This window comes from Musca vetustissima, unplaced genomic scaffold (assembly GCF_032173495.1).
Source record: "Musca vetustissima isolate MV318-11 ecotype Yass unplaced genomic scaffold, APGP_CSIRO_Mvet_v1 utg6219, whole genome shotgun sequence".
Classification (NCBI taxonomy): Eukaryota; Metazoa; Arthropoda; class Insecta; order Diptera; family Muscidae; genus Musca; species Musca vetustissima.
The window spans coordinates 129,163-153,806 of NW_026880924.1; the positions used below are offsets into that span (position 1 = coordinate 129,163).

The following is a 24,644-nucleotide window of genomic DNA, read 5'->3' on the forward strand; positions in this document are numbered from 1 at the left end:
ATCCATATATATATATATATATATATATATATATATATAAATATTAATTTTTGTTTTTTTAATGTATAAAAGTAAAAGTAGAATGTTTAATATATATATAACATTGTTTTAAGTTTATAAATAACAATACAACACATTAATTTTTAAATACAAGAAATTTAAATGTCATTATTTTTTGAATCACAATATTTTCACCCGCCCCCAATTGAATTGATTAATTGAGAATATCATTTTTTGTTTTTTTGTTTTTTCTTTTAACAAAGAACACTGTGCAAGAAGGTTTTTTTGAGCTATGAATTTTTTTATTAAAAAAATATTGGAATTTGAGTTCGTATTTTGTTTTCAATACCGTATAAAAAGAAATCCCTTAATAGATTTTAAATAAAAAATGTTTTTAAAAGTCTACGATACATATGACTGTAAAAATTTAAAAAATATTTTTTAAAAATATCTAAAATTATATAAACTTAAAAAAATATATATTTTGGATTTAATTTTAGTATAATGCTGAATTTGATTTTTTTTTGGAATTCCTATTTCCCAATACTTAAAATTTGCTCTAAAAAAAAAAAAAAAAACAAAAAACGAACTAAAGTTTCCAAATAAATATTGAATATTGAAATTTTTATATTAAAATTCCATTCGAGAAATTGGTTTTCTTGCTGCACAGTAATCCCTTGCTTCTTTTTTGTCTTCTTTTTACAAAAAGTTAATCTTTTTCTCTCAATTTATATTTTAAAGCTAATATCCAAATCCCCTTTCTCTTATAGTTAATGTTTAGAAATGGGTTATGGATTTGATTTTTTTATATATATTAATAAAGATGTAGTTCTTTTTAAAACTTTTTTTGCAAAGAGTTAACAAAGTATAAGAGTATAATTTTACAGTTTTAAAACTAAACAAAATCAACTTTTAATATGAAATAAAATAAAAACGATTACTAATTTATTTTTTTTAATTTCAAAAAAATAAATAGATTTTTTATTTAAAATTAACGCAAAAGAAAGAAAGAATTGTTTTGGGTTTCTTTTTTGGTCCATATAATTTAAAGTTGTTTTCTATTTCCTTAATAATATTTAACAAGCAAACAAATTTGTCTCCTCCAGTTATGCCTTTTTTTATTGTGAAATAAAAACACAAATTGTTGTGAACAAAAAATATCACATTTACATACATAAATACAAATATATAAGTATATTTTCTATTTATATAAATATTTTTATTTTTAATTTTTCTTATGCCTACATTGTATATTGTTTTAGTTCGTATATATTCTATATATACATTGACTTTATTTTTAATAATAAATATTATCATATAAAACGAGTATTTTTATTTTGGACAAGACCAGTTAGGAAAAGTATGTTGTTATATATAACATTTTATAAAGTATAAATTTTGTATTTTAAAATCTATTACGAAAAACAATTTTGGACACCTAATCTCAAATTTGTGTATATAACATACACCATTTCTTATGAGTATTTCTCGTATTGTGTATTTCTAATATACAAAATGAGGGAAGATGAGAGACCTATTGTTACTTGCATGCCTAAATCAAAATTTCAAATATTCTAAAGATGGTAGAGGGATATATCAATTTCATAAAAAAATAATTTTAAGAAAAATACCAAAAATCAACTGTTTTAGTATTTTAATTTAACTTCTTGCCAAAATTATTTATATATTTACATTGGTTGAAAATTTAATTTCATTGTGGATTCCTACCATTGCTGTTTCTAATAAACATTAATTACCATAAACATTTTGGCAATTGGCAAATGTTAATTAAAATTTATTGTTTTTTGAAGAGCACTTTTACATTTCGAAAATTTTCATGTAATATTTTTTCAATCAACATTTACAAAAATGTGGTTATAATGGATTTGAAGTAATCTACTTCTATTTTGTACAAAAATTCAAAATTGTTGTCTATCAGTCAATTTGAATTGAGTAGTCCACGTTTGCCTCTAAATCTCCACGTATTAATTTTTCTTTCTCCCCATGATGTTAGTCACTGTCGTCTAGCCAAATCGCAAAGACTCTAAACCAAAAACCCGCACACTTTTTTTGGGCCAGTCATTATGGTTATGCCCTTATAGCCCTAATGCTAGTTGTTAGGTTATGTACACATCATAATTCATAATCTAAGACACCTCGTCAATAAATCAGTAACACTGTAGAAACTTTATAAAAATATAGAAAAAATTCCATTACCCAAAATCCCATTTTTATATCTATATAAAAATTGCATACACTTACACAGGTATATTTCCATATAGCCATTATCTGGAACTTAAGCCTAGTGGACACTTTAGAATATATAATGTATTCCAGGGTATATTTTTTCACATTGAAATTTGAAGATTACTAACAATGGCCACCACTTTGGAAATGAATTGGTTTCCAATAGATCATTCACTAGCACAAGCCATATTTCGATCTAGAGAAACCTATTTGTTAGCCTTCCCTTCGTTCACTGAAATTGTCATGGAAAGTTTTCTATTCAGAAAATTGAATTTATTTAGATTTTTCTTTGTTGTTGTTGAGCGACTTGGACAAAATTTTTTGATTAACAAATTTTCGTGGAAAAAACTAGAAAGAAACACTCAGAAAACGAGAGAGAGCAAGGTTACACAAGATCGAAAAATGCATGCCAGTTTATTTGCGATTTAAAATCATTTTTATTAAGAAATAAAGGATATAATGTGCCTTGGACCCATATTTTAAAGTCCATACCTATTCTACCGATTTGTTTCATAACCGAATATACATAAATATTAAACTACCAGCCAAAATTCAAACTAGTGAAACCTATATGTTGCCCTAAAGAGAGAGGGAGCCAGGTTACACAAGATCAAAAAAGCATGTCAGTTTCTTTACAATTTAAAATAAATAAAGGCTATAAACTGTCATGGACCTATATATTAATGTCCATCGGCCGCTATTCCTGTTCGACCGATTTGTTTTAGAACCGAATATTCATAAATATTAAACTACCACCCAAAATTCAAACTATTTAAACCTATATGTCGCTCTAGGTTTGTTCCAAGGACTATTATTTACTTCATCCATGAAGACCAGCTATCGCATACATGTTGTAAACAAAGTACAATTTTTTGACATTCGACTTGAGAGAAAACAGTTGACTTCGCTAGCTGGGTAACCTTGTTAATAGATCTTGAATTAGAGAGAGGGAGAAAGGTTACAAAAGTTCGAAAAATGCATGCCAGTTTACAAATAAAATTCAAAAAATAAAAAAATAAATAAATATAAATTGCCATGTACCAATATATTAATGTGCATGGGTATATATTCCTGTTCTACCGATTTGATTTTTTACCGAATATTCATATATATTAAAGTAGGTTTGTTGCATGGCCTATTAATAAGGTTATCAGCTGCTTCTCAAGTTTGCTTTCAAAATCCATTATTGTGAATTGACTTACATTACTTGAGAAAAACAGCTGATTTTCGCATACTGAGTGACATTATTAACAGATCTTGCATGTAATACCCTTAAGTGTTTCTTCCCCCACCCCAGTAAAAGCGATTAGGTGTCCAATGCGATATAATTGTTATTAAGGAGTATATACAATATGTATTGAGTTAATTATGAAAGGTCAATATATTTTCTAAACTCTCATAATAGAACACGTATCACTTGACATATACATATATGAAAAAATAATGACAAATAACTGTCATTCTGTAATTTATTGGGCAAAGTGTGCGCTAAATGCTTGTTTATATTTACGAAATCCATATGATCTCAAATGTCAATTCCAAGATCTATTAATAAAATCATCCAGGTAGCAATCGAAATCGGAAAACAGCTGCTTTTTTCTCAAGTCTAATGTCAAAATTTTTGACTTTTTTTACATTTTCACAATGGAAGTCAATTCACAATAATGAATTTTGACAGCAAACTTGAAAAGCAGCTGATATCCAGGATGATCTTATGTATAAGCCCTAGTCAATTCCATAGCGTATACGTCAATTATAATCTACTGGATTTGTGAACAGGATTAACGTGACATATACGCTATGGAATTGACGTTTGAGATCGAGTGGATTTAGTCTAAACGTGGTCTATATAATAACTGAAATGCTTCGATATAGAATATGGCTTTTGAATGACTGTTATGCTAAAAATTTACTTGTCTGACAGTGAGGTTTGACTGTCATCAGACATTCAATATAAAATGAAATGTGATAGTCTGTACAGCCTTTAACGATATTTACCATTTACATTGACACCGAAAGTGTTTTATGGAATTAGTAATTTATTCATAAAACATGTTGGGTGATATCATAAAGGAAAAAAGTGTTATCGTAGTAAAAAATAGTAGATTCTTGCAGTACGGGAACAGACCAATAATGTAAACTCTCGTTAAATCAATATCCATTAATAAGGCCACCCTTATTATCAGCTATTTTTTTATCAAGTTTAATGACAAAAATTTTAATTTTGTTTACTTTTTTATTGGTAATGGAAGGCAAATCACAATAATGGATTTTGACAACAAACCTGAGAAGCAGCTGATATCCAGCTGGTCTCCCTGGATGACCTTACTAATAGTCCTTGTGCTAAATGAAATAAAAACATTAATTAATTTCAACAAGAATTTATAAAAAATATTGGTGAAATAAATATTTTACCGATATGTGTTATATGTTGACCTTTCAGCTAATTTTTTTAATAACAAATATCTACTTACATAATATATACTTACTAGTTTAGGGAATGGGAAAACATAGTACAAAGTACAGTGTTACTCGAATCTCTTTTTATTATTGGTTTTATTTTTAATATTAAAAAAATTACTTCATGACATTTGATGAACAAATTTAAATAAAAATAATCTTTATTTAATTAAAATTCTAATACGATCTACAATATTCGCATAGCTCAATATTTTATTAAAATGTGAAATGAAAACTTTAATATGTCTCCAAATTGTTTATTATTATTCGATGTTTGAAAAAATAACACAAATTCTTTTTATTGTTATTTTTCGTATATAATTATATGAAGAAGTATTGTGTATTCCCTGTTTCACAAAAGACAAAAAACCCATTCGAACGAAATCAAAAAAAAAAAAAAAAACATTAAAACTAACTAAAGACCAAATTCGATTGTAGTAATATTGCCTTAAAAATTTTTGCCACATTCTTTTTTTTTATTTTCTATAAGATTTAATATTGTATTCCTTAAAAAATTCCCAAAGATATATTTCGAAATTGTTAATTTTAAAAATGAAAGAATAGATTTATTTTTTATAAATATTTCTTTTTGTTATATATTTATATATGTATATTGGTTGGAACCAATGAAAATTTAAATCCCCCAAAACACACACACAAAAGACTGTCAAATATGAGAATATTTTTTATTTGTGTTTTTTTTTCTTATTATTATTATTATTAAAAATTATATATTTATTAACATGTATATTAAAAAAAAATTAAAAAAAAAAAATTATACTTTTGTAAAACCTTTCAAAATTTCTTATTTGATATAGATGTGAAATAAAAAAAAATAAATGTATGTACAATTATTCAAATTTTTTTCACACATAACCTTAAAAAAGTATTTTTGTTTACAAAAAAATTGAAAAGAGTATGAACCTATTGACATATCTAAATTGTTTGGCAAATTTGACAGATAAATATCAAATAAAATTACACTTTTATGTTTAAAGTACGTTTAGATTAACGAAATCAACTTTATTTCAAATGTGAATGCTATTAATAAGGTCAGACTGCATGCGAAAATGTTTCTCCCGTCTAATGTCAAAAATTTGACTTTATTTACGTTTTTATGATGAAAGTCAAATCGCAATAACGGATTTTGACAGTGAACTTGAGAGACATATCCAGCTGGTCTCCCTGGATGACCTTATTAATAGGCCTAGATGAACTCAATAGCGTCAAGATCAAGGTTACCCAGCTAGCGAAAGTCAGCTGTTTTTTCTCACGTGGAATGTCAAAAATTTGGCCTTTGTTTACGTTTTCATAATTCACAATAACAGATTTTGGCAGGTAACTGGAGAGGCAGCTGATATGACCTTATTAATAGGCCTTTTGTGAACTCAATAGCGTATATGTCAAATAAAAACGATTCGTTGGAATTGACATTTGAAATCTCGTGTTCTTTTTTTGGTAGTCTAAACGTACAATTAGTTATTTATTGTTGTGATTCCCTTTTAAATATCTGTCAAGTATATACTTAAGCACCGTGCACTATAAATAAAAAATACGAATATTAATATGTTGCAGTTTTGGAACACAACTATGTATAATCAGATATATAATAATCAAGATCTATTAAAACGGTCACCTAGGTAGCAATCGAATTCGTAAAATAGCCAATTTTTTCTAAATCCTAATGTCAAAAATTTGGACTTTGTTTACTTTTACATAATGAAAGTCAATTCACAATAATGAATTCTGACAGCAAACTTGGGTAGCAGATGATATCCAGCTGGCCTCCTTGGATGACCTTATTTATAGGCCTTGGTCATAATTAAATTATTTTCGATTTTTGCTTATAAATTTTGTATGTACATGAAACGACACATAAACATTATGTTTTCTCTTTCCAATAATGATCCGAATTAAACAATTTTTTCAATATTATTTTGTATTGAAAATAAAAATTGATGTCATATGGTTAGAAAAAAACATTTATCGACTGACAAACAATAATTGACGATAATATAAATATATGTATTAATAACTGATTGATCATAATCCAATCTGTCATTCATAAATTGTTTTATTAAAAAAAGATAGTTGAAAAAAAAACTGATAAAAGTTTTTTTGTTTTTGTAAATAAAAATAAAATATAATATGTAAATAAAATGAAAATGACAATTCATGTCATTTAAATGTTAGGTCCAAAAAATACCTAATCAAAGAAAAAAAAATCAATCATTTAAACCAAGATCTATTAATAAGGACACCCAGCTGGCGAAAGTCAGCTGTTTTACTCAAGTCTAATGTCAAAAAAATTGACTTTGTTTACGTTTTCATAATGGAAGTCAATTCACAATAATGGATTTTGACAATAAACTTGAAAGGCTGCTGGTCTCCTTGGATGGCCTTATTAATAGACCTTGCACAAAACCATATATTACATCAAGGTAGATGCATCAGCTGTTCTGTTCGAGCAGTGAGCTGTCCAAAAATTTTAAATCTTTTCAAATGCATGAAATTTGATAAATATTTTTGAAAATACAATTTCTAATGTATTTATAGTTGTGAAAATATGTAATTTTTCAAATATATACAACTCTGCAACAGATTGCTCTGATACATCTAACTTGATATACATCTACGAACAATATAAACGTAAATATTTTAATAATAGATTAACCAAACAAGCAAAAGAAAAACGGATAAAACAATGAAATAAACAAAAAAATATTACATTAAAATAAATTAAATTATTATTAAAAAATAATTATTATATTAAAATAAAAATGAAATGATAAATCCGATAAAAAAAACATTTTTTAATATCAATTATTATTACTAGATTTATAAAAATTTTAAAAATATATATACTATACATATATCTTTTTGGAAATGAAATAATAAAGGCAATATTTATTATTTACAAAAAAAAAAAAAGAAAATTTGTTGTTTTATTGGGATAATTATAAATTATTATTTGTGTCACATCTTTGCGAAACGTAAACAAAGTTCAAAATTGACATTAGTAGCAATCGAAATCGGAAAACAGCTGTTTTTTCTCAAGCCTAATGTCAAAAATGTCGACTTTGTTTACGTTTTCATAATGTAAGTCAGCTGGTCTCCCTGGACGACCTTATTTATAGGCCAAGCTCCAGTATGTATTATGAAAAATGAAACTCATCTACATTTTAAAAATGAAAATAAAATTGTTATTTATTATAAAATAAATAAATTTATTAGTTTATTTCTTACACTTATACTATGGCTGTAATTATCGGCATTTGTTATAGTCATACATATATAACTTTAATACTAAAAAAATCTAAATTATTAATAATGAAAAAAAATATGGCATGACCATATAATCAAGTGCTTAAAACGATGAATTGAAAGTCCCTTAACATAACCTTAAAATGTATGTATGGTTTTTTTACAAAATTACAATATTATACACTACATATATGTAAATTTATACACACACAAAAAATGTGTTTGTTTGTTTTGAGACTGACTACACACTAGGGGAAAAAATACTGACAAAAGCTGTGGGCAAAATAAAAAATATTGCTTGATTTTATGATTGATCAACATAACGGGCATCTTTAAGAATTTTGGAAAATTCAAATTTAACCCGTTCACGTTCGGAACGTGACATGGCCCGTAGGCAATCCACCAGCGAAAGGCAATACAATTCAATGGGATCGTTGGGAGTTTGTATCAGCGAACTGCTGCCGCTGGGCTTTCGTTTGAGAACAACATTCGTCACTAATTCATCGGGTCGCGTTGAAGAGGGCCGTTTCTTCAACGACGAGGAGGATGAAGATGAGGTGGCAGCTGATAATGGTTTTATGGTAATTTCAGATGAGAGGGTGGGCGTATTACCACCGATACCATTGCTTAATTTCGAAACGGCTGTTGTCTTATAGTCGCCGCCATCGCCATTTGTATTTCTTTTTATACCAACACCACGCCCATCCGACATGGGTGTCAGCAGCGGTGATGAACGTTGTGAATCCGGTGAATTTGAACCGAGTTTTGATTGATGTGGGCTATTTTGGTTTTCGTCGTGTATATGAATTTCCGGTGTTATTGTCATCTTAAAATCCCCATCATTATTGCTGGCTGTTGTTGTTGTCGGACTGTTGCGTATTTCATTTTTCACATTATCGTCCGCATTATCTGGTCGGGCATAGGGATCTTCGGGATCGGTGGTAATATCATTCATGGGTGCCAAGAAGGCCGAAACATCTGGCATATACTCACTATTGCCACCTTCATCATCATCGCTTTGATCCAATTCAATTACTTCGAAGGTACTTGAAACGGTAGTAGATAAATTGTCGGGATACATATAACTATTGGAATCGGTGTCACTGCAACAAACAAAAAATTATTAAAAAATACTTCTTCATCATGTTTTTTTTTAATTTCAGATTTTTTTCTGATATTTTGGAAATGTTGAATTTTCAACATAACTCCAAAAATTAAATTTTGAGAATTGCTATTTGAATCTAATTAACATTAAATATAAAATGGTAAACATTTTTTGATCATATTTGCTCATTTGTGCTGAAATTTGGGAATATGTTAAATTTTAAAAAAAATAAAAAATTTATTTTATTTTTCGAAAAATATAAACATTTTCTTTTTGAATTCAGTTGTTTTTGTGACATTTTTAAAAATGTTGAAATTTCAACATAAGCTTAAAAAAATTTTCGAAATAAAAACTTTGAAAATAAAATCTGAAACAAATTTTACATTGAAAAAAAATTACATTTTTTTTTTGATTTTTTTTAATTGTTGAATATTCAACATAACCCCATAATTTTTGAAAATGTTGAATGAAATGAAAAACATTTTTTTTAATATTTTAGCATTGCAACCATTTGTTGCTTCTAAACAATAATTAAAAAGCATTTTTGCACATTTTTACTTCATGTTTTTTTTGACATATGTTGAAAATTCAACAGAATTCCAAAAATTTTTTGTTTTTTGTAATTTTATGCAATTTGCAATTTGCACACGATTTTATAATATTTAGACAATACTTAACATACAATTATATAACTTGTTTTAAATATTTTGTGGTATAATAGAAAGTGTTGAAAATTCAACAAAATTTAAAAAAAATATTTGATTTACATTTTTGAAGTTGTATTTATAAACCTAAACAATAAATATGCAATGATTCAAATCCTTTTATTGTGCTTTTATGGCATTTTGTTGAAATTTCAACATATTTTTTGGCATTTTGTTAAAATTTGAACATATTTTAAAATATATATTATTTTTAAGGTTTTTGTAGCTCCTAAATTACAAGTATAAATATTCTTGCAACAGCATACTTCATGTTTTGAAGTTTTTTTAAAAAATGTTGAAAATTCAACTATATTTGAAAAACAAGTTTTTTACCATATTGATAGTGCAAAAAGTTATTATATGTTTAAACAATTGCTACAAAATGATTGTGGTAATTTTTCTTGCTGTTTTTTGGCATATTACAATATGTTGAACTTTCAACATTTTCCAAAAAAAATTATATTTTTATTGTTTTTTAAAGGGGAAACGTGTTTTTGCACGTCTAAAATTTAATTATAAACATTTTTAAAATATTTATCATCAACTTTTCATCAACGGGATTGAAAAGTTTTGGCAAGCCAATCACTTACTCACTAAGTTACAACCAAATAGGAGACGAAAAACGATAATAAACATCAAATTTTCAAGTTAACCGATTTGGGCGCTATACCAAAACATGAACCTAGATTGAAAATTATTTTGCACCCTTATTACCTAAGTATCCTAAATAACAAATTATAAAATGTCGGTGCATAAAATCTTTGAGATACCTCAAATTATGAAAATTAACCTTATATGGGGACCCTATCAAATACCCCATTTGGGCGCCATACCAGAACATGGACCTGGGATGAATATTTTTTGCACACTGATCCCTTACATTCTAAGTATTCATAATATTAAGTTCTACACATTTCAATGCATAAGAAACTTAACAAAATTTCAAATTTTTAAATTGCCTCATATGGGGGCTATACTAAAACATGGACCTAGATTGAAAATTATTTTGCACAATGGTCTCTTTTTACGTAAGTAACCTAAATACCAAATTATAAACGTTTCGATGAATAAAATCTTTGAGATACCTCAAGTTTTGAAATAACCTTATATGGGGACCCTAATTTTTGGCAAGCAGGTCACTTACTCACTAAGTATTCTAAGTACCTAGTTACAACCAAATTGAAAGCAAATAACCTAAATAAACATCATTTTTTTAAATAAGTTCATATGGGCGCTATATAAAAACTTGGACCTAGGATGAATATTTTTTGCACACTGATCACTCACACTCTTATTATACAAAATATCAAATTGGGGACATTTCAATATAACAAATCTTCAAAAATCTCAAATTTCGAAGAAAATCATATGGGGAATATAAACTATTTAAATGTCCACATTTTCCCTTTTTCTCTCAACTACAATTGAATATCAAAAATACGTTACTTTTCGTGCTATTTTAATATACATATATATACTTACGTTCCAGCTTTATACTCTGTCGTGGCACCAGTATTCAGACTATCTCTACGATATGCTGTATATTTCAAAAAGGATAAATCTTCGGTAAATCTTCTTTTGCGTATATTTGTATTAAAGGTTCCGGTTTCCAAACACTTTTGCTCCTGCAGATAATTGTAACGGATATTTTTCCATTTTGTTTGAAGAAACCGAGCTAGAAAAAATAAAATTAGGACAGAGCTACACAAAAAAATCTACAAATGGCTAACAAAGAATGGTCGTTTCTTCAACTTCAATAGACAGTATACAACGCACGTACACACACACACACAAACAAAACAAGTTGCAATATGAGCAGGCAGGCAGGCTGGTTGGTTGGCTGTGCAACTAAACCAACCACCCTCTTCTTATAGAGAAAGAATAGAGCATTCTGAAGATACACACACAAAACGTAGAAGAAACGCCAAAGCTTCATTTTTTTCATCACATATTAAACTTACATGGTGCTCCCAATTCTCTGGCAATATTATCCCATATTGCCATACGTACCGGAGTCCGGCGATAATGTGGATGCATAACATCATAAATAGCTGGATTTGCCCGCACCAGTTGTATTAAACGATCATCTAAACACAACAAAACACAAACGTATTGAAAATAATGGGGAAAAAAGAAAAAAAAACAGAAGCCAAGTTAGTTTGCAATCTTTGCCCCCTTCCCCATGTTGGTGCTGCTGGTGAGCCGGAAAAGGGAGTTTCAAATTGTGTTGTTCCAATATCTTACTCGTAATCTTACCAAAATCGGGTCCACTCTCATCATGACGTGCCATGTTTACTTTTATACGTTATTTATTTATTATTTGGTTTGCAGGGGATTTAAATTTTTATTAATTGATCCTTTCGAAAGAATCAAAAGAAGGCTTCCTTCTTCGGCCAGGCTCACTTCCTTTTGCTCCTTCTTTGCTCGTATGCTGCTTCTTCCCCTTTTGGATTGCTTCTTCTTCCTTTGCGCATGTCCGATAATTGATAACACCGATAACAAGTATAACAAACATTAAGTAGCCTGGCCACATAGCAGCATTTTATTAGTTTTGATATAAACAAAATTATTTAAATCAAATTATATACACAATCCTTATTTAATATCAGAATTTTATTATTTTTTATATAAAAAATAATTATTTTAATCAAATTATATGCAAAGTCCACATTTAATATTTTATTTGTACAATATTATTTATAAAATCTGTTATATCTTTTAAAATTTGTTATATAAATTAAAACCGTAAAAATTAAATATATAAATATTAATTTGTAAGAAAAAAGTATTAAAAATCAATTAATAAAACATTAGTTGTTAAATATATCAACCAATTAATGTACAAAATAATTAATTCTTTTAATTTTTGTATATACATTTCTTCGGCGAGAGAATTCAGGCCAGATAGCTTTCGAGATTCTGCAACCAGTTTTTCTCGACCGAATACCTTGCCGTAGAACAAGCAGATTTTGCCCAATGAGTTTATAGTGCACGACTTCAATAAATGGTCAATGAAATTATTGGACTATACCAATGCGGCTTCAGGCCTGGCAAATCCACCATTGACCAGATTTTCACATCGATACATTCCACCTATTCGTCGACTATAAAACCGCATTCGACAACCCTATCCGTTCAGAGGTGTTTACAACCATGTCTGCGTTTGTCATTCCTGCAAAATAAATACGGCTATGCAGGATAACTGGCACAAGGTCAACAGTTAAATTCAGAAAGGATCTCTCGGAGCCCTTTAAAACCGAAAATGGATTCAGACATGCTAACAGTTTGTCGGGTGAACTTTTTAACGTCCTGCTGGAAAAGATCTTACGAGAGGCAAAGGTGAAGAGAAATGGCTCTCTGTACATCGACAATAAATGGCGAGAAGACCAAGCTGATGGTATCAACGTGCATGACGTCCAGTAGACTCGAATCAACTCTGAAACTGGAGAACTACGGCTTCGAGGCAGTCAAAGATTTTATATACCCTAGTACCGCCATAAATTAAACGATTGACATCAGTTTTGAAATTCGAAGGAGAATAATGCTGGTCTAAGAAAGGATAAGAACCTAACCAGAAGTATTAGGAACTAGTTGGGAATAGTTTCGATGGGTGTAGAAATTGGACAGAAAACACTTTAGGTTTCTAATGAAGCTGTAGATTAAATCAGATTCCATAGTTGAAATGAAGCTTAGAGGCGGTGGAAAGTGAGCACCCACTAGTCTGTGCCGTCTGCAGGCCAGAACTGAACAACGACACAGGAGAAGCTCAATTGTCCCCGTTTCCTCCTCGTCAGCACAGAGTCTGCTGTAATCAGTAACATCATGTTCCCATTTTCTGGTAAAGGCCAGTAAATGGGACCAGTAATGACCAGGAAGACAACATGTCTGAGCATGAAAAAACTGCGCGCAAGACCGACGTGCCTGTAAGTCTTTTTTAAGCTCGACTTATAGTACGTTTACATTGTACCGGATTAAGTTAACCCTATGGGTTTTAACTGTCAATCCCACTGAATATTTATCATTTTTTGGAACAACTGTTTTGTCACAAGCCAGCTAAGTAAGTGTCAATCAGCTGATATTTGTTATAGTATACATACAAAATTATTAATTTTCGCCAAAAAAAATTCTTGTTGGCAATTTGAAAAATGAATAGAAAAATTACAACAATTTAATGAATAGGTTCTGCAAATAAATGTATATTTTCTAAAAATGTCTCATTTATTGTTCGCACTGTGAACATGTCATAAATTGATTGAGAAAAAACGATAATTGTTATCGATGACTTTACCTTAAATAAACCTAAACTAAAAGCGTTCCATGTTGGAAAAAAATGTTCCAAAGCAGATTTAATAAGGTAGCAGCAAAAATTCGTTGTAATTTTAAACAAAAAATTTAAAACACAATATTTTAAAAAGATGGAAAACGGGAGATTTTTGGAAAAGCAATACATTTCCTCTATTAATCAGAGAGAGATTTTCTTTTGCATAAAAGAGCCGAGTTTTTTTTAAAGCATGGATGCCACTTTAATAGGAGATTTTCTGTACAGATTAATAAAAGGTATTTTTTTGTTATAGTAGATCATGCTGCCTTTTGTGTGTAATATGGTCGGTGTTCTTCCACCAAATACAAAACAAACAATGTTGTTTTTTTATAAATTTTTATCATTTTTATTTTTCCATTATTTCTTTTAAAAACTAAGATTTTTGTTTGTATTATTTTTCACATATCATTATTATTATATATAATTAAAATTAATATTTATGTTTATATTTTTTTAATAATTAAATGATATTATTTCAAGTATCATTTTGTTTATTATATTGTTTTGTCGTGTGTGTATGTGTTTGTGTATTTTTGTAGTTGTTGTTCTCTGTTACGAATTGGATGATGATTATTTAATGAAGAAAAAAGCGGGGTGGTGGATAATTTGAAAATAACAAATGAGAAAAAAATAAAAAAAAAACGGTATATGCTTTTTGTTTTATAAATAAATTAAATTATAGAAAATGAAATATCTCCAATATTTTTTTTTTATATACGTAGTAGTTTAATGAACTATGATGAATACAAATTAAATATAGAAAAGGGGAATTATTTTAAAATAAATGTAAATTATTAGGTTTTTTCTTTCGATTTTGTTGTAAAGTAAATTAAATACTTCAGAGATTAATTGAGAACCAAAAATAAAAAAATATATATATTAAATATTATAGGAAATGATGATATATTTTTTTAGATTGCAAAAAAATTTTTTAGGGAGGAAGTATTTTCTCTATGGAACAAAAAATAACTAAAGCAAAAAATACACTTTTCTTTAATTGAAAGAAATTGCTATTTTTTATTGCATCGAAGAAAATTGGCATTGTGAAATAACAATATCTTTGTCATGTTAGAGATTAAAAAAAAAATTAAATTAAAATTTAGTTGCCTTCCTCTTGGATTTTGTATAGAAAAATAGTAAAAAAAAAGAATGTTTACATTACATACTTATATGAAGATGGTGGAGGTGGTTTTGAGAAATATTGAGGATTATGAAAAAATATTGGTTTTTCTGTTTTCGTTAAAACTACATTTGTTTGTGTGTGAGTGTGTCGTCTGTATAGCTGAGAGGGGTATGTTGACCATTGAGGGTATTATTTTTTATTTAATACATAGCAGCACACACAAACATAGTTTAATATTTTTTTTTTTGCTCCAAAGAGTTACGCGACAAATGAAGTTATAAAAAATAGGGGTTTTTGTGTATTTTGTAAGAGTTTGTTTTTTATGTTGTATGTATGTTTGTTTGTATGATTTGTTGTTTTTTTTTACTTAGTTTACCACCATCAACCCTCTCGCTTTATAGAACTGGGTGTCTCTGCCAGGCCTTTCACTTTTAGGCGATCAGCTGTCTTTAGGAATGCAGGTAATTGCTCTTGTGATACATTCACTTCACCGGCATACATGAATTCTAATATAGCCTGCAGATGTATATAGGAAACGTCCTTTAATATGATGATGGGATGTTTGGAAGGATTTTCCTGTAAAAATACAACAAAAAAATTATAGTAAGGAATTTTTGCAAAAACCCACACACACAAACAAACATACCTCTAACAATGCCTTGAAATACGGACTACAGGCCGATAGTACCATTTTGTGTGCTTTACATGTTTGTCCTTCACAGGCTAGGGTTACCTAGAAATAAATTAAAAAACAAAAATGTTATTTCAAGTGGCAAATTCAAATTCATTTTTAGGCACCCATCAAAGGCGTAGATATTACAGAATATTTTTGGGGGGTCCATACAAGGCGCAGATTTATTAAGGAATATTTTTAGACATCCATCAAAGACGTGGATTTATAAAAGAATATTTTTAGGCACCCATCACAGACTTGGATTTATTTAAGAATATTTTTAGGGGTCCAAACAAGGCGTGGATTTATTTAAGAATATTTTTCAAGGGCCAACTGAGGCGTGGATTTATTAAAGAATATTTTTCAAGGGCCAACTGAGGCGTGGATTTATTAAAGAATATTTTTAGGGTTCCATACAAGGTGTGGGAATATTTTTCAATCTATATGAGGCGTGGATTTATTAAAGAATATTTTTCAAGGGCCAACTGAGGCCTGGATTTATTAAAGAATATTTTTCAAGGGCCAACTGAGGCCTGGATTTATTAAAGAATATTTTTCAAGGGCCAACTGAGGCCTGGATTTATTAAAGAATATTTTTCAAGGGCCAACTGAGGCCTGGATTTATTAAAGAATATTTTTAGGCACCCATCAAAGGCCTGGATTTATTAAAGAATATTTATAGGGGTCCATACAAGGTGAGGAGAAGATCTTCTTCATAGAAGAGAAGATATCAAATTGTCTTCCATAGGAAGATCTAATATTGACCTACTAAAAGAAAACCTTCTTGGTTTTCTTTTAGGAGATCTTTCTATGGAACCCCTTGAAGGGTTTCTTTTAGGGCATCCTATAGCAGACCAACTGAAAAAGCTTTTTATAATGCTTTTGAATATCAAACCCCTAAGAGGAGGGCTATTTATAATTACACGTTGCATACTTACATCTGTAAAACTTTTCTCATCCCTTAGGTGTCGAAATGACGTCACCATGTTCGTTTGAAAATCGTTCCATTTTAAAAAGAACTGTTGATCGGACGACATCATTAAAAAGCCGTATAGATTGGTCGCTGTGGTGGTGGTGTTGGTGAGTGTGAGATTTGCGCACGCGCTTTTTTGTTGTCAATTTTTTTTGTCTAAGACGCCGCCTGTGTTTGTGTTAGTGAATATCGGTGGGAGAAAGTGTTACGGTGACTCTCTGATCTGTGATGTTGTTGGTTTTTTGTTCCCGAATTGAATTTGGCCAAAAACGTAGAAGATGATGAACAAAAACGAAACAAACCGAAATGTGTTAGCCCTTTTTTGTATGTCAATTATTGCGGAAAAACAAGGCCAGAGTACACACTTGTGTGGTGGTTATGGTGTTGTCGTCTCAGCACTTTTTTCACTTCACTTTGTTTTGTCCAGAAAAGTCTACGTCGTCTTCATCAGGTGTTCACAAAAACAAAACAACAAATTGAAAATTGTAGTGAAATATTGTTCTTGTTGTTGCTGCTGTTCTTTGGTTTTGGGTTTTTGGTTGTTCTGATTATTAGTCACCAATGGAAAATGCTAAAAAAGTGAAAAAGAAGAAAGAAAATAAATTATGATTTAAATATTAATATTTATTCAACTTTATTTCAAACAAGTATATAAATATATATATATATATATATATATATACGAATGCTTTAAAATTGCTCGAAAATTTGACAAAGTATACATTTACAATTCTACTAGTATATGCTATTTGAACATGTATTAACATATAATTTTATATATAACTGCATGTCCGAAAAACTTAAGAATCCGCACATTAATAAATTATTAACAAATTTCATGATTCGAGCTACAAGCTTCACCCAAAAACAAATTTTACACAAGTTCTCAAAAATCCAACAAAACTTCCTGCATACCCCGATCCTACACCAGCACATTGATCCTAAATCCAAGTTTCAGAATTCCAACTGTATCGGTTCACCCACAATACAAATTGTACCAAATTTAGTACACAGTAGTACGTATTTCCAAAACGTCCTAGTTAACTTAAACCTTCACCCCCACAGTGATCCTAAATACAAGTTTCAGGATTCTAACTCTATCGGTTCACCCACAATTCAATTTGTACCAAATTTATTACACAGTAGTACAAATTTTCAAAACTTCCTATATACCCCAATCCGATTATTCCACATTGATCCTAAATCAAAATTCCATGATTTCAACTATATCGCTTCATCCACAATTTAAATTGTACCAAATTTAGTACACATTAGTACAAATTCTAAAACTTCCTACATATTTCAATCTTACACCTCAACAGTGATCCTGACACCAAATTTCATGATTCAAGCTCAATTGGTTCACCTAAAATTCAAATTGTACCAAATTTAGTACCATTTAGTACCCATAAGTATTAATTTCTTAAACTGAATCCTGACCCCAAATCTACACCCATACAGTGATCCTGACTCCGAATTTCACTGTTCCCGCTCTATCAATTATAGCACGATTTAGTACTTTTCGCACACATAAGTAACAAATTTCCAAAACTACGTACATATCCTAATCCTACACTTCGACGATAATGCTAATTTCAAATTTCAGGATTTCAGCTCAATTTGCATCTATATTATAAAATCTAATTATAAAAGATTTACCAGTGATATATGTGACCTTGTGTCTACATCTACAAACTATTGACTTCCTACTGACCATGTCACTAGTTCATTCTAAATGACAAGCACATGTTAAATGTCAATACAAAAATGCATTGTGTTGGGTATAGTCGGTTAATAGTATTGGGGACAATGTCAATAGTAAGTCAGTAGTGATTTACGGTACACATTTCCTACAGGGTATAAAAAAAAATACAAAATAAACGAAATGTCATACAAAATGCAAACAGCAACACACACACAGAGAAACTTCATCATCATCATTACGTAGTATAATACGAGAGAAGAAATAAGTAACAGTAACAATAATAAAAGCAACAATAATAACAGCAACAACAACGTATAGCAGCACAACACCAACAATAACATTGCCGCCTGCCTGCCTTTCACTTTTCAAGGCAATTTCTGCACACAATTTTTATTTTATTTCATTTCATTTTTTTGTTTATTTAAACAGAAGTAATAATAAAATTTACCTCATGCTATAGAAATGAGTGTGTTTTATTTATTTTACATAGGTTTGTGTGTAATATGTACGAGAAGAATACACAATTACACATATAAAGCAAGTATTGTCAGCAGTAGTTTGGGGGTAAACGCTGTTGGCTGTTGAAATTCTGCACATTGTGAAGAGGAGAAAAAACCATAAACAAAATTATATCTTCACATAACCCCATGGTCAGAACAGTGGGGTCACAATGCCAAAGGAAAAGTATTAATATTAAATAATATTATCAATATATAAAGATAAGCTGGGATTCAGTCTGACTATTTTGCAAAAACAAAATACTAATGGTATCCCAAGTAACCCGCCAATACTACTGAGGTAAGCTTTTATGTGAATATACAAATTTGCATTTCGAAACTCATGGGCCCAGTTTCTAATTTTTCCGGTCGTATACTCCACTTTAAAGAAGTTTCGATAAATAAATGCAATCATATAGACATACTTGTAATGGTAATCAATGAATATCGTAAATAAGACCACATAATCGGTACAGTTTCAAATTAATGTAATAATTCGATTTGAATTTATCCCTAAATCTTTAACTCAATTTACATTTTACTTCTATTTCCAATATCTACAAGAAATACAAATTGCAAATTAAAAGAAATACAAAATTTATCCAAAGCTTTCTTATAAATTACAAATCTCTATATCTATTCGTGTCTGTCTGCGGCTTCATTGAACTTTAACATTATTGGAAAAATTACACAGACGGGCGACCATAGAGGCACCAACCAAAGCATATGGCTTTGGGGGGACTAGAAGAAAAAGACTCCTCACACAACACAAAACAACAATAGTGAAAAAAATAGAAGTTAACGTAAAACGTATACACAAAACATTTGCAAAGCAGCAGCAACAGCGAGCAGCGTCAATCAGGCAAACTACAACTTCTTCTCTACACTCCTACTAATCTAGAAAAACATTTGAAGTTTCCTAGAATACCATCGTCATAGTTGAATTTAAAATGGAATTTCGAAAAGAAATACAAATACTAGAGGGGTATAGAGATAGACAAACCGCCAGCCAGCCAGTCATCTAGCAACAACAGAAGAAGCACAGTCAGCAGTTATGGTATTTGGTGGTATTGTTGTTGTTTAGGTTTTGTTTTCGTCATCGCCCTCATCATCTTCACCATCTTCGTCGTCATCATAATGGCACGTAAATGAATGTTTGTGCCGTCGACCGATTCTGTTTGGCTGGCGACGACTGACTGATAGCCAGACAGACAATGTGGATGTGATGGCTGTTTGTAAATATATTTCTCCATCCTTCATTGGTTTGTTTGTGAAATCTTGTCTTCAAAAAAAGATGGAGAAGAAAAAAAATTGGGAACTATGCCTTGGAATTTGTATTGGGAGGAACTGATTTGTTTTTTGTAAGGTTGCTGGTGTTTGTGCTATATAGTCGTGCCGTTGCCACCAACAACGATGGCGTATCCCCCCTATTTGCAAAATGTTTGCATTTTTTCGGTGGTCTAATCTTCTATTGGCGGAGGGCGATGTGTATTTATTATGTTGTTTTCTTTTTCATTATTTTTTCAGGTGTTTCACCTCTTTTTTTCGAAGTTTTCGTAATGTTATAAGATTTGTTATTTTGCATATCTAAGAAAATATAGAAAATTAATAGCAAGTAAAAAAAAAATTATGAAATAATTTATAATAAAATTGATATCTTTACCGGCCAGACATCTTCTACACAGTTCCTTTGAGACATTTATTTAAGATTATCCACATGGTATTAAATTTGGAAAATGCCAGCAATTTTTTTCCTTTCTAAGATTATGTTAATAGAATTTTTAATAAATAAAACCAATTTAAACCTTTATGATTTAGAATAAAATTTAATTTACCTACTGCAGCAGACATCATCACACTCCCTCGTTTACTAGCAATTTTGGCACATTTGTTTTCTTCATTTGCCACATTCTATTACTTCAGATCATCACTGGACATTTATTTTAAACAATTTTGGTATTTTATGTATTCAATTAATTAAATACTTAACATTTTTTAACAAAAATTATCTTCGCAATTAATTTTTTCACAAAAAAGGCCGCACTTCACAACGGCTAAATCAGCTGTACAATATTCTCCTCCCTCTTCTTTATTACTCAGCTGTCAAAGTGCCCGCCTCTCTCTTTCACAATACAAGAAGCAAACTACACATTAAATTAAAAACATTCACTTCACTTTTAATTTTTACACTACATCTAATAAATCTATGTAAAAAATATTAATCACCTTCTTCTCGTTACGATTAACCTTACAAAAAAGGAAAAAAAGAAGTAAGCAAAACAGACAAATTACCAAGAAAGAAACCAAAATGAAGTATGGGTAGCAGGCAGTCAGTCAGCAAAAACAATCTTGTTGAGTGTATGACGATGATGGGGTGTCGCGCAACCAAGTAAACAAAACAAATGCCAAATGCAATCACACATACAGTCACTAATACATCCTTACAATAACATAACATGAGATTTGACAACTATTGCAGTGGAGAGAAGAGCACAATTGAAAAGAATAGAGAAAAAAAATGCTCCAACAATAACAAAACAAACAGCGGAAAGGAAAAACAAAAGAAATTTCATTAGATTTGTAGAAAAGGAAACAACAACAAAAACAAATGCACCTTTATTTTGTTCACCATAAGGAAATACAAAGTTGCTGCAAAAATGTTAACGGCGGCATTAAATTATTCTGAATGGCGCATTCAATGAAATGAATTAGAACGGTTTAATGTTACAAATGGACGTTGACCTTAGAGAGTTTGTGTAATTTTTGGAAATTAAAATTACTAAAAAATAAATGAAAACTAAAACATTGAAGATGACTTGGTCGGCTGGCTTGTTATTTTCTTTATTTTCTACAAGACCGACCCACTAGTAGAACTAACGGAGGGAAAAAGAAAGAGAAAGAAACCCATGTTGTATCATAAGTTGGAAGAGTATGTTTGATTATTGAAGATTGTGAAGAAGAAAACATAACAATGAAAGTAGTCAAAGGGACGGTGGCGACGACGACGTCAACGAATAGAAGACAAAATGCAAGTAAAGACAGCCAAGCAATAACAAAATAAAGTGTAACTGTGTGGCGGCGGTGTACACGAGAGAATGCCACAACACAAAGAAAGCAGCAAGCATGGATTAGACAACTCATAAAGGAAATGACATATCAAAAATGAAATTGTAGGGAAAATAAAAGCGTGGGAATGCAACATTGTATAAAGTATAGAATTGGTTTTTTTGTATATTCCAAATATTAAGCATTTAAATTAATATGATTTTTTTTATTAAATCATAGAAATGTAGAAATAAAATTCCCAAGAAATTACTAGATCACTAAATTGTTAGGGCATAGGCATATGTAGTAGCATAAATCCTACATACATATACATATATTTTTTCGTAAACAAAATGGCTTTGCTTAAGCATCAAATATACACAACAGGTTTTAAATATCAATTCTATTTTTTTAATATCACCGAACAGAAATATTAATATTTCACCTTTCACCTTTATTATTTTTGCTCTTACATTATTCACAACAAATACATCTCTGTCTGAAATTTGTCTGGTAACTCCCGTAAGATCTCTATTCTCTCTTTCTCTGCCAGCCGATGGTTGGACGGATAAATGAAAAATAAAACATTTTTTTCAGCGTACGACTCCTATTTACAACAAAAAACATACAAGCACACACACACACATGCATAAACACAAGCCACTCACTCTTCTTTTTTCTTAAACAACAACATGAAGAGCAGCACAAACAACCAAGAAAAATCCATCACCATCAACCATCGCCAACTAACCAACGCTTGATTTCGCAATAACGACGAGCCATGAAGTTTTCTTTTTCCATGTCGTTCTTTTTGTCTTTTGTTATATACGTATAAAAATGTATTAATTTTGTCTTCTTACCTTTTATTTAGCCGTGTGTAGCGGATGAACCCTTTTTAATTTCTTTTCAGCAATACTTCTCCCTTTCACACAATTTTTTTCTTTCTTTCTCTGATTCTTTCTTCTTTCTTTTTTGTTGCCTCAAAAAAAAAAACCACAAATTTCACTGAACTTTCTATCCACGTTCTTTATTTATGTGGCTCGCTTGTAATTTTATTTCTTTTTGTGTAATTTTTTTACCACACTTTCAAGAGAATTTACAATTTTATTTATTTCCGATTTATATAGATGCTTTATTTTTTTAAGAGCTCCGTATTTTAATGCACTTGCTTGATTTTTTTCTACCGCTGCTGTGAAAGAACTAGGGATAAGTAAATCTACTTTCGACTAATCGATTAATCGACTTTTTGTATTGAAAAGTCTACCGCTGCTGTGAAAGAACTGAGCCGTGTTAAAAATGCCTGGACAACGTCGTTTGGTAAATGACGCCGTCAATAAGGTCGTGTTGTCATTCGACAGTGAATTAGAGAGTCTAATGAAACATTTACACGTAGCAGACCCATTTTAAGGAAATTGTGATTTAATTGACATGCATTCAATTGTGTAGGTGGCCCTTGGAAGGTCTTAACTTATATAGAAGTCAATTAGGAGGTCTTTTGGCCTTTAGAAGTCATATAAAATATATTTTTGTAAAGAAATATTTTAGAAAATGTATGAGAAAGCGATATTTACATTAGAACTTTTTTCAGTGTTAGCCTACTTTAAAATGATTTAAGCAATAGAATATGTAAGTAAGTAATTAATAAAAAAACCCACTGGGTTAACTTAATCCGGTACAATGTAAATAAGACCTCTTGTCTATTCCCGTACTGTAAAACGGCGTATACATTAGAACTTTTTACCGGGTTAACCTACTTTATGAGGATTTATTTGACATATATGCAAAGGAATTGACAATTGAAACCCACTGGGTTAACGAAATCCGGTTAAAAGTAAATGTACTGTAAGTATCTAGTAATTTCTAAAATTTATTCGATATCATAAAGAAACATTTGTTATCGTAGTAAAAAAAATTACATTATTATTTTACATTACATTATTTTTCCAAACATTACACACACACAGTCACACATTTTGTATATGACTTTGACATGACAAGCCACAGTATGAAAAAATTGTAAGTTATAAGTTGCTATGCCCTACCTTAAATAATTTTACCTTGCTACTTTCTAAAGAACACCATGATTAGAATGTCCTTTGAAATGTCTCTAAAAGCATCTCTGTACGTAATTCTCTCCTATAAAAGATCTCTTGATATTCTTCTGTCTATACTAGTGCTCTAGAAGCTTTTTATATAGGGATTTACAATGAAATTGACATTTTAAACAGACGTTTAAGGGCTAAGCAGAATGCTCGCGTTGAGCCATCCGTCGCGTTATATGTTATCGAAAATACAACAACCACAAGGAAACGATAACACAAACGCATATCGTTTCCTTGTGGTTGTTGTATTTTCGATAACATATAACGCGACGGATGGCTCAACGCGAGCATTCTGCTTAGCCCTTTATTTCATCAACTGTAGCCACACGTCGTCATTTAAGAGGTAAAGAAATGGCCTTTTGAAACTTATATTTTCAAAACGAACCAAAAATTATAAATATTAATACAATTACAGGTGGGTTACT

At 30.0% G+C, this 24,644-nt stretch overlaps 2 protein-coding genes across 2 annotated transcripts in view; both read right to left on the minus strand.

Moving 5' to 3' along the window:
• Positions 1–16,955, minus strand: part of LOC133326901 (longitudinals lacking protein-like) — a 49,885-nt gene extending 32,930 nt beyond the window's left edge. Inside the window, exons 1-3 of the mRNA XM_061535513.1 lie at positions 16,836–16,955; positions 15,871–15,957; positions 15,601–15,800 (exon numbers count right to left, since the gene is read on the minus strand). Coding sequence (XP_061391497.1) covers positions 15,606–15,800; positions 15,871–15,957; positions 16,836–16,937 — 384 coding nt within the window. The 5' untranslated portion in view covers positions 16,938–16,955 and the 3' untranslated portion in view covers positions 15,601–15,605. The remainder of the gene's footprint in view (positions 1–15,600; positions 15,801–15,870; positions 15,958–16,835) is intronic.
• Positions 8,276–12,070, minus strand: LOC133326892 (uncharacterized). Its single transcript, XM_061535504.1, has 4 exons — positions 12,025–12,070; positions 11,742–11,867; positions 11,263–11,455; positions 8,276–9,074 (listed from the first exon to the last, which is right to left on the minus strand). The coding sequence occupies exons 1-4, from the start codon at positions 12,068–12,070 to the stop codon at positions 8,276–8,278; spliced, it is 1,164 nt and encodes a 387-aa protein (XP_061391488.1).
• Positions 16,956–24,644: the final 7,689 nt, after the last annotated feature.

Bases quoted from the DNA above. Each gene is read 5' to 3' on its own strand.
- LOC133326892 (XM_061535504.1), bottom strand. From the start codon at position 12,070: ATGGCACGTCATGATGAGAGTGGACCCGATTTTGGTAAGATTACGA. The intron at 11,868-12,024 runs GTAAGATATTGG...TGTTGTGTTTAG, and splicing joins CGATTTTGGTAAGATTACGA to ATGATCGTTTAATACAACTG. The intron at 9,075-11,262 runs GTAAGTATATAT...TGTTTGTTGCAG, and splicing joins ACAGAGTATAAAGCTGGAAC to TGACACCGATTCCAATAGTT.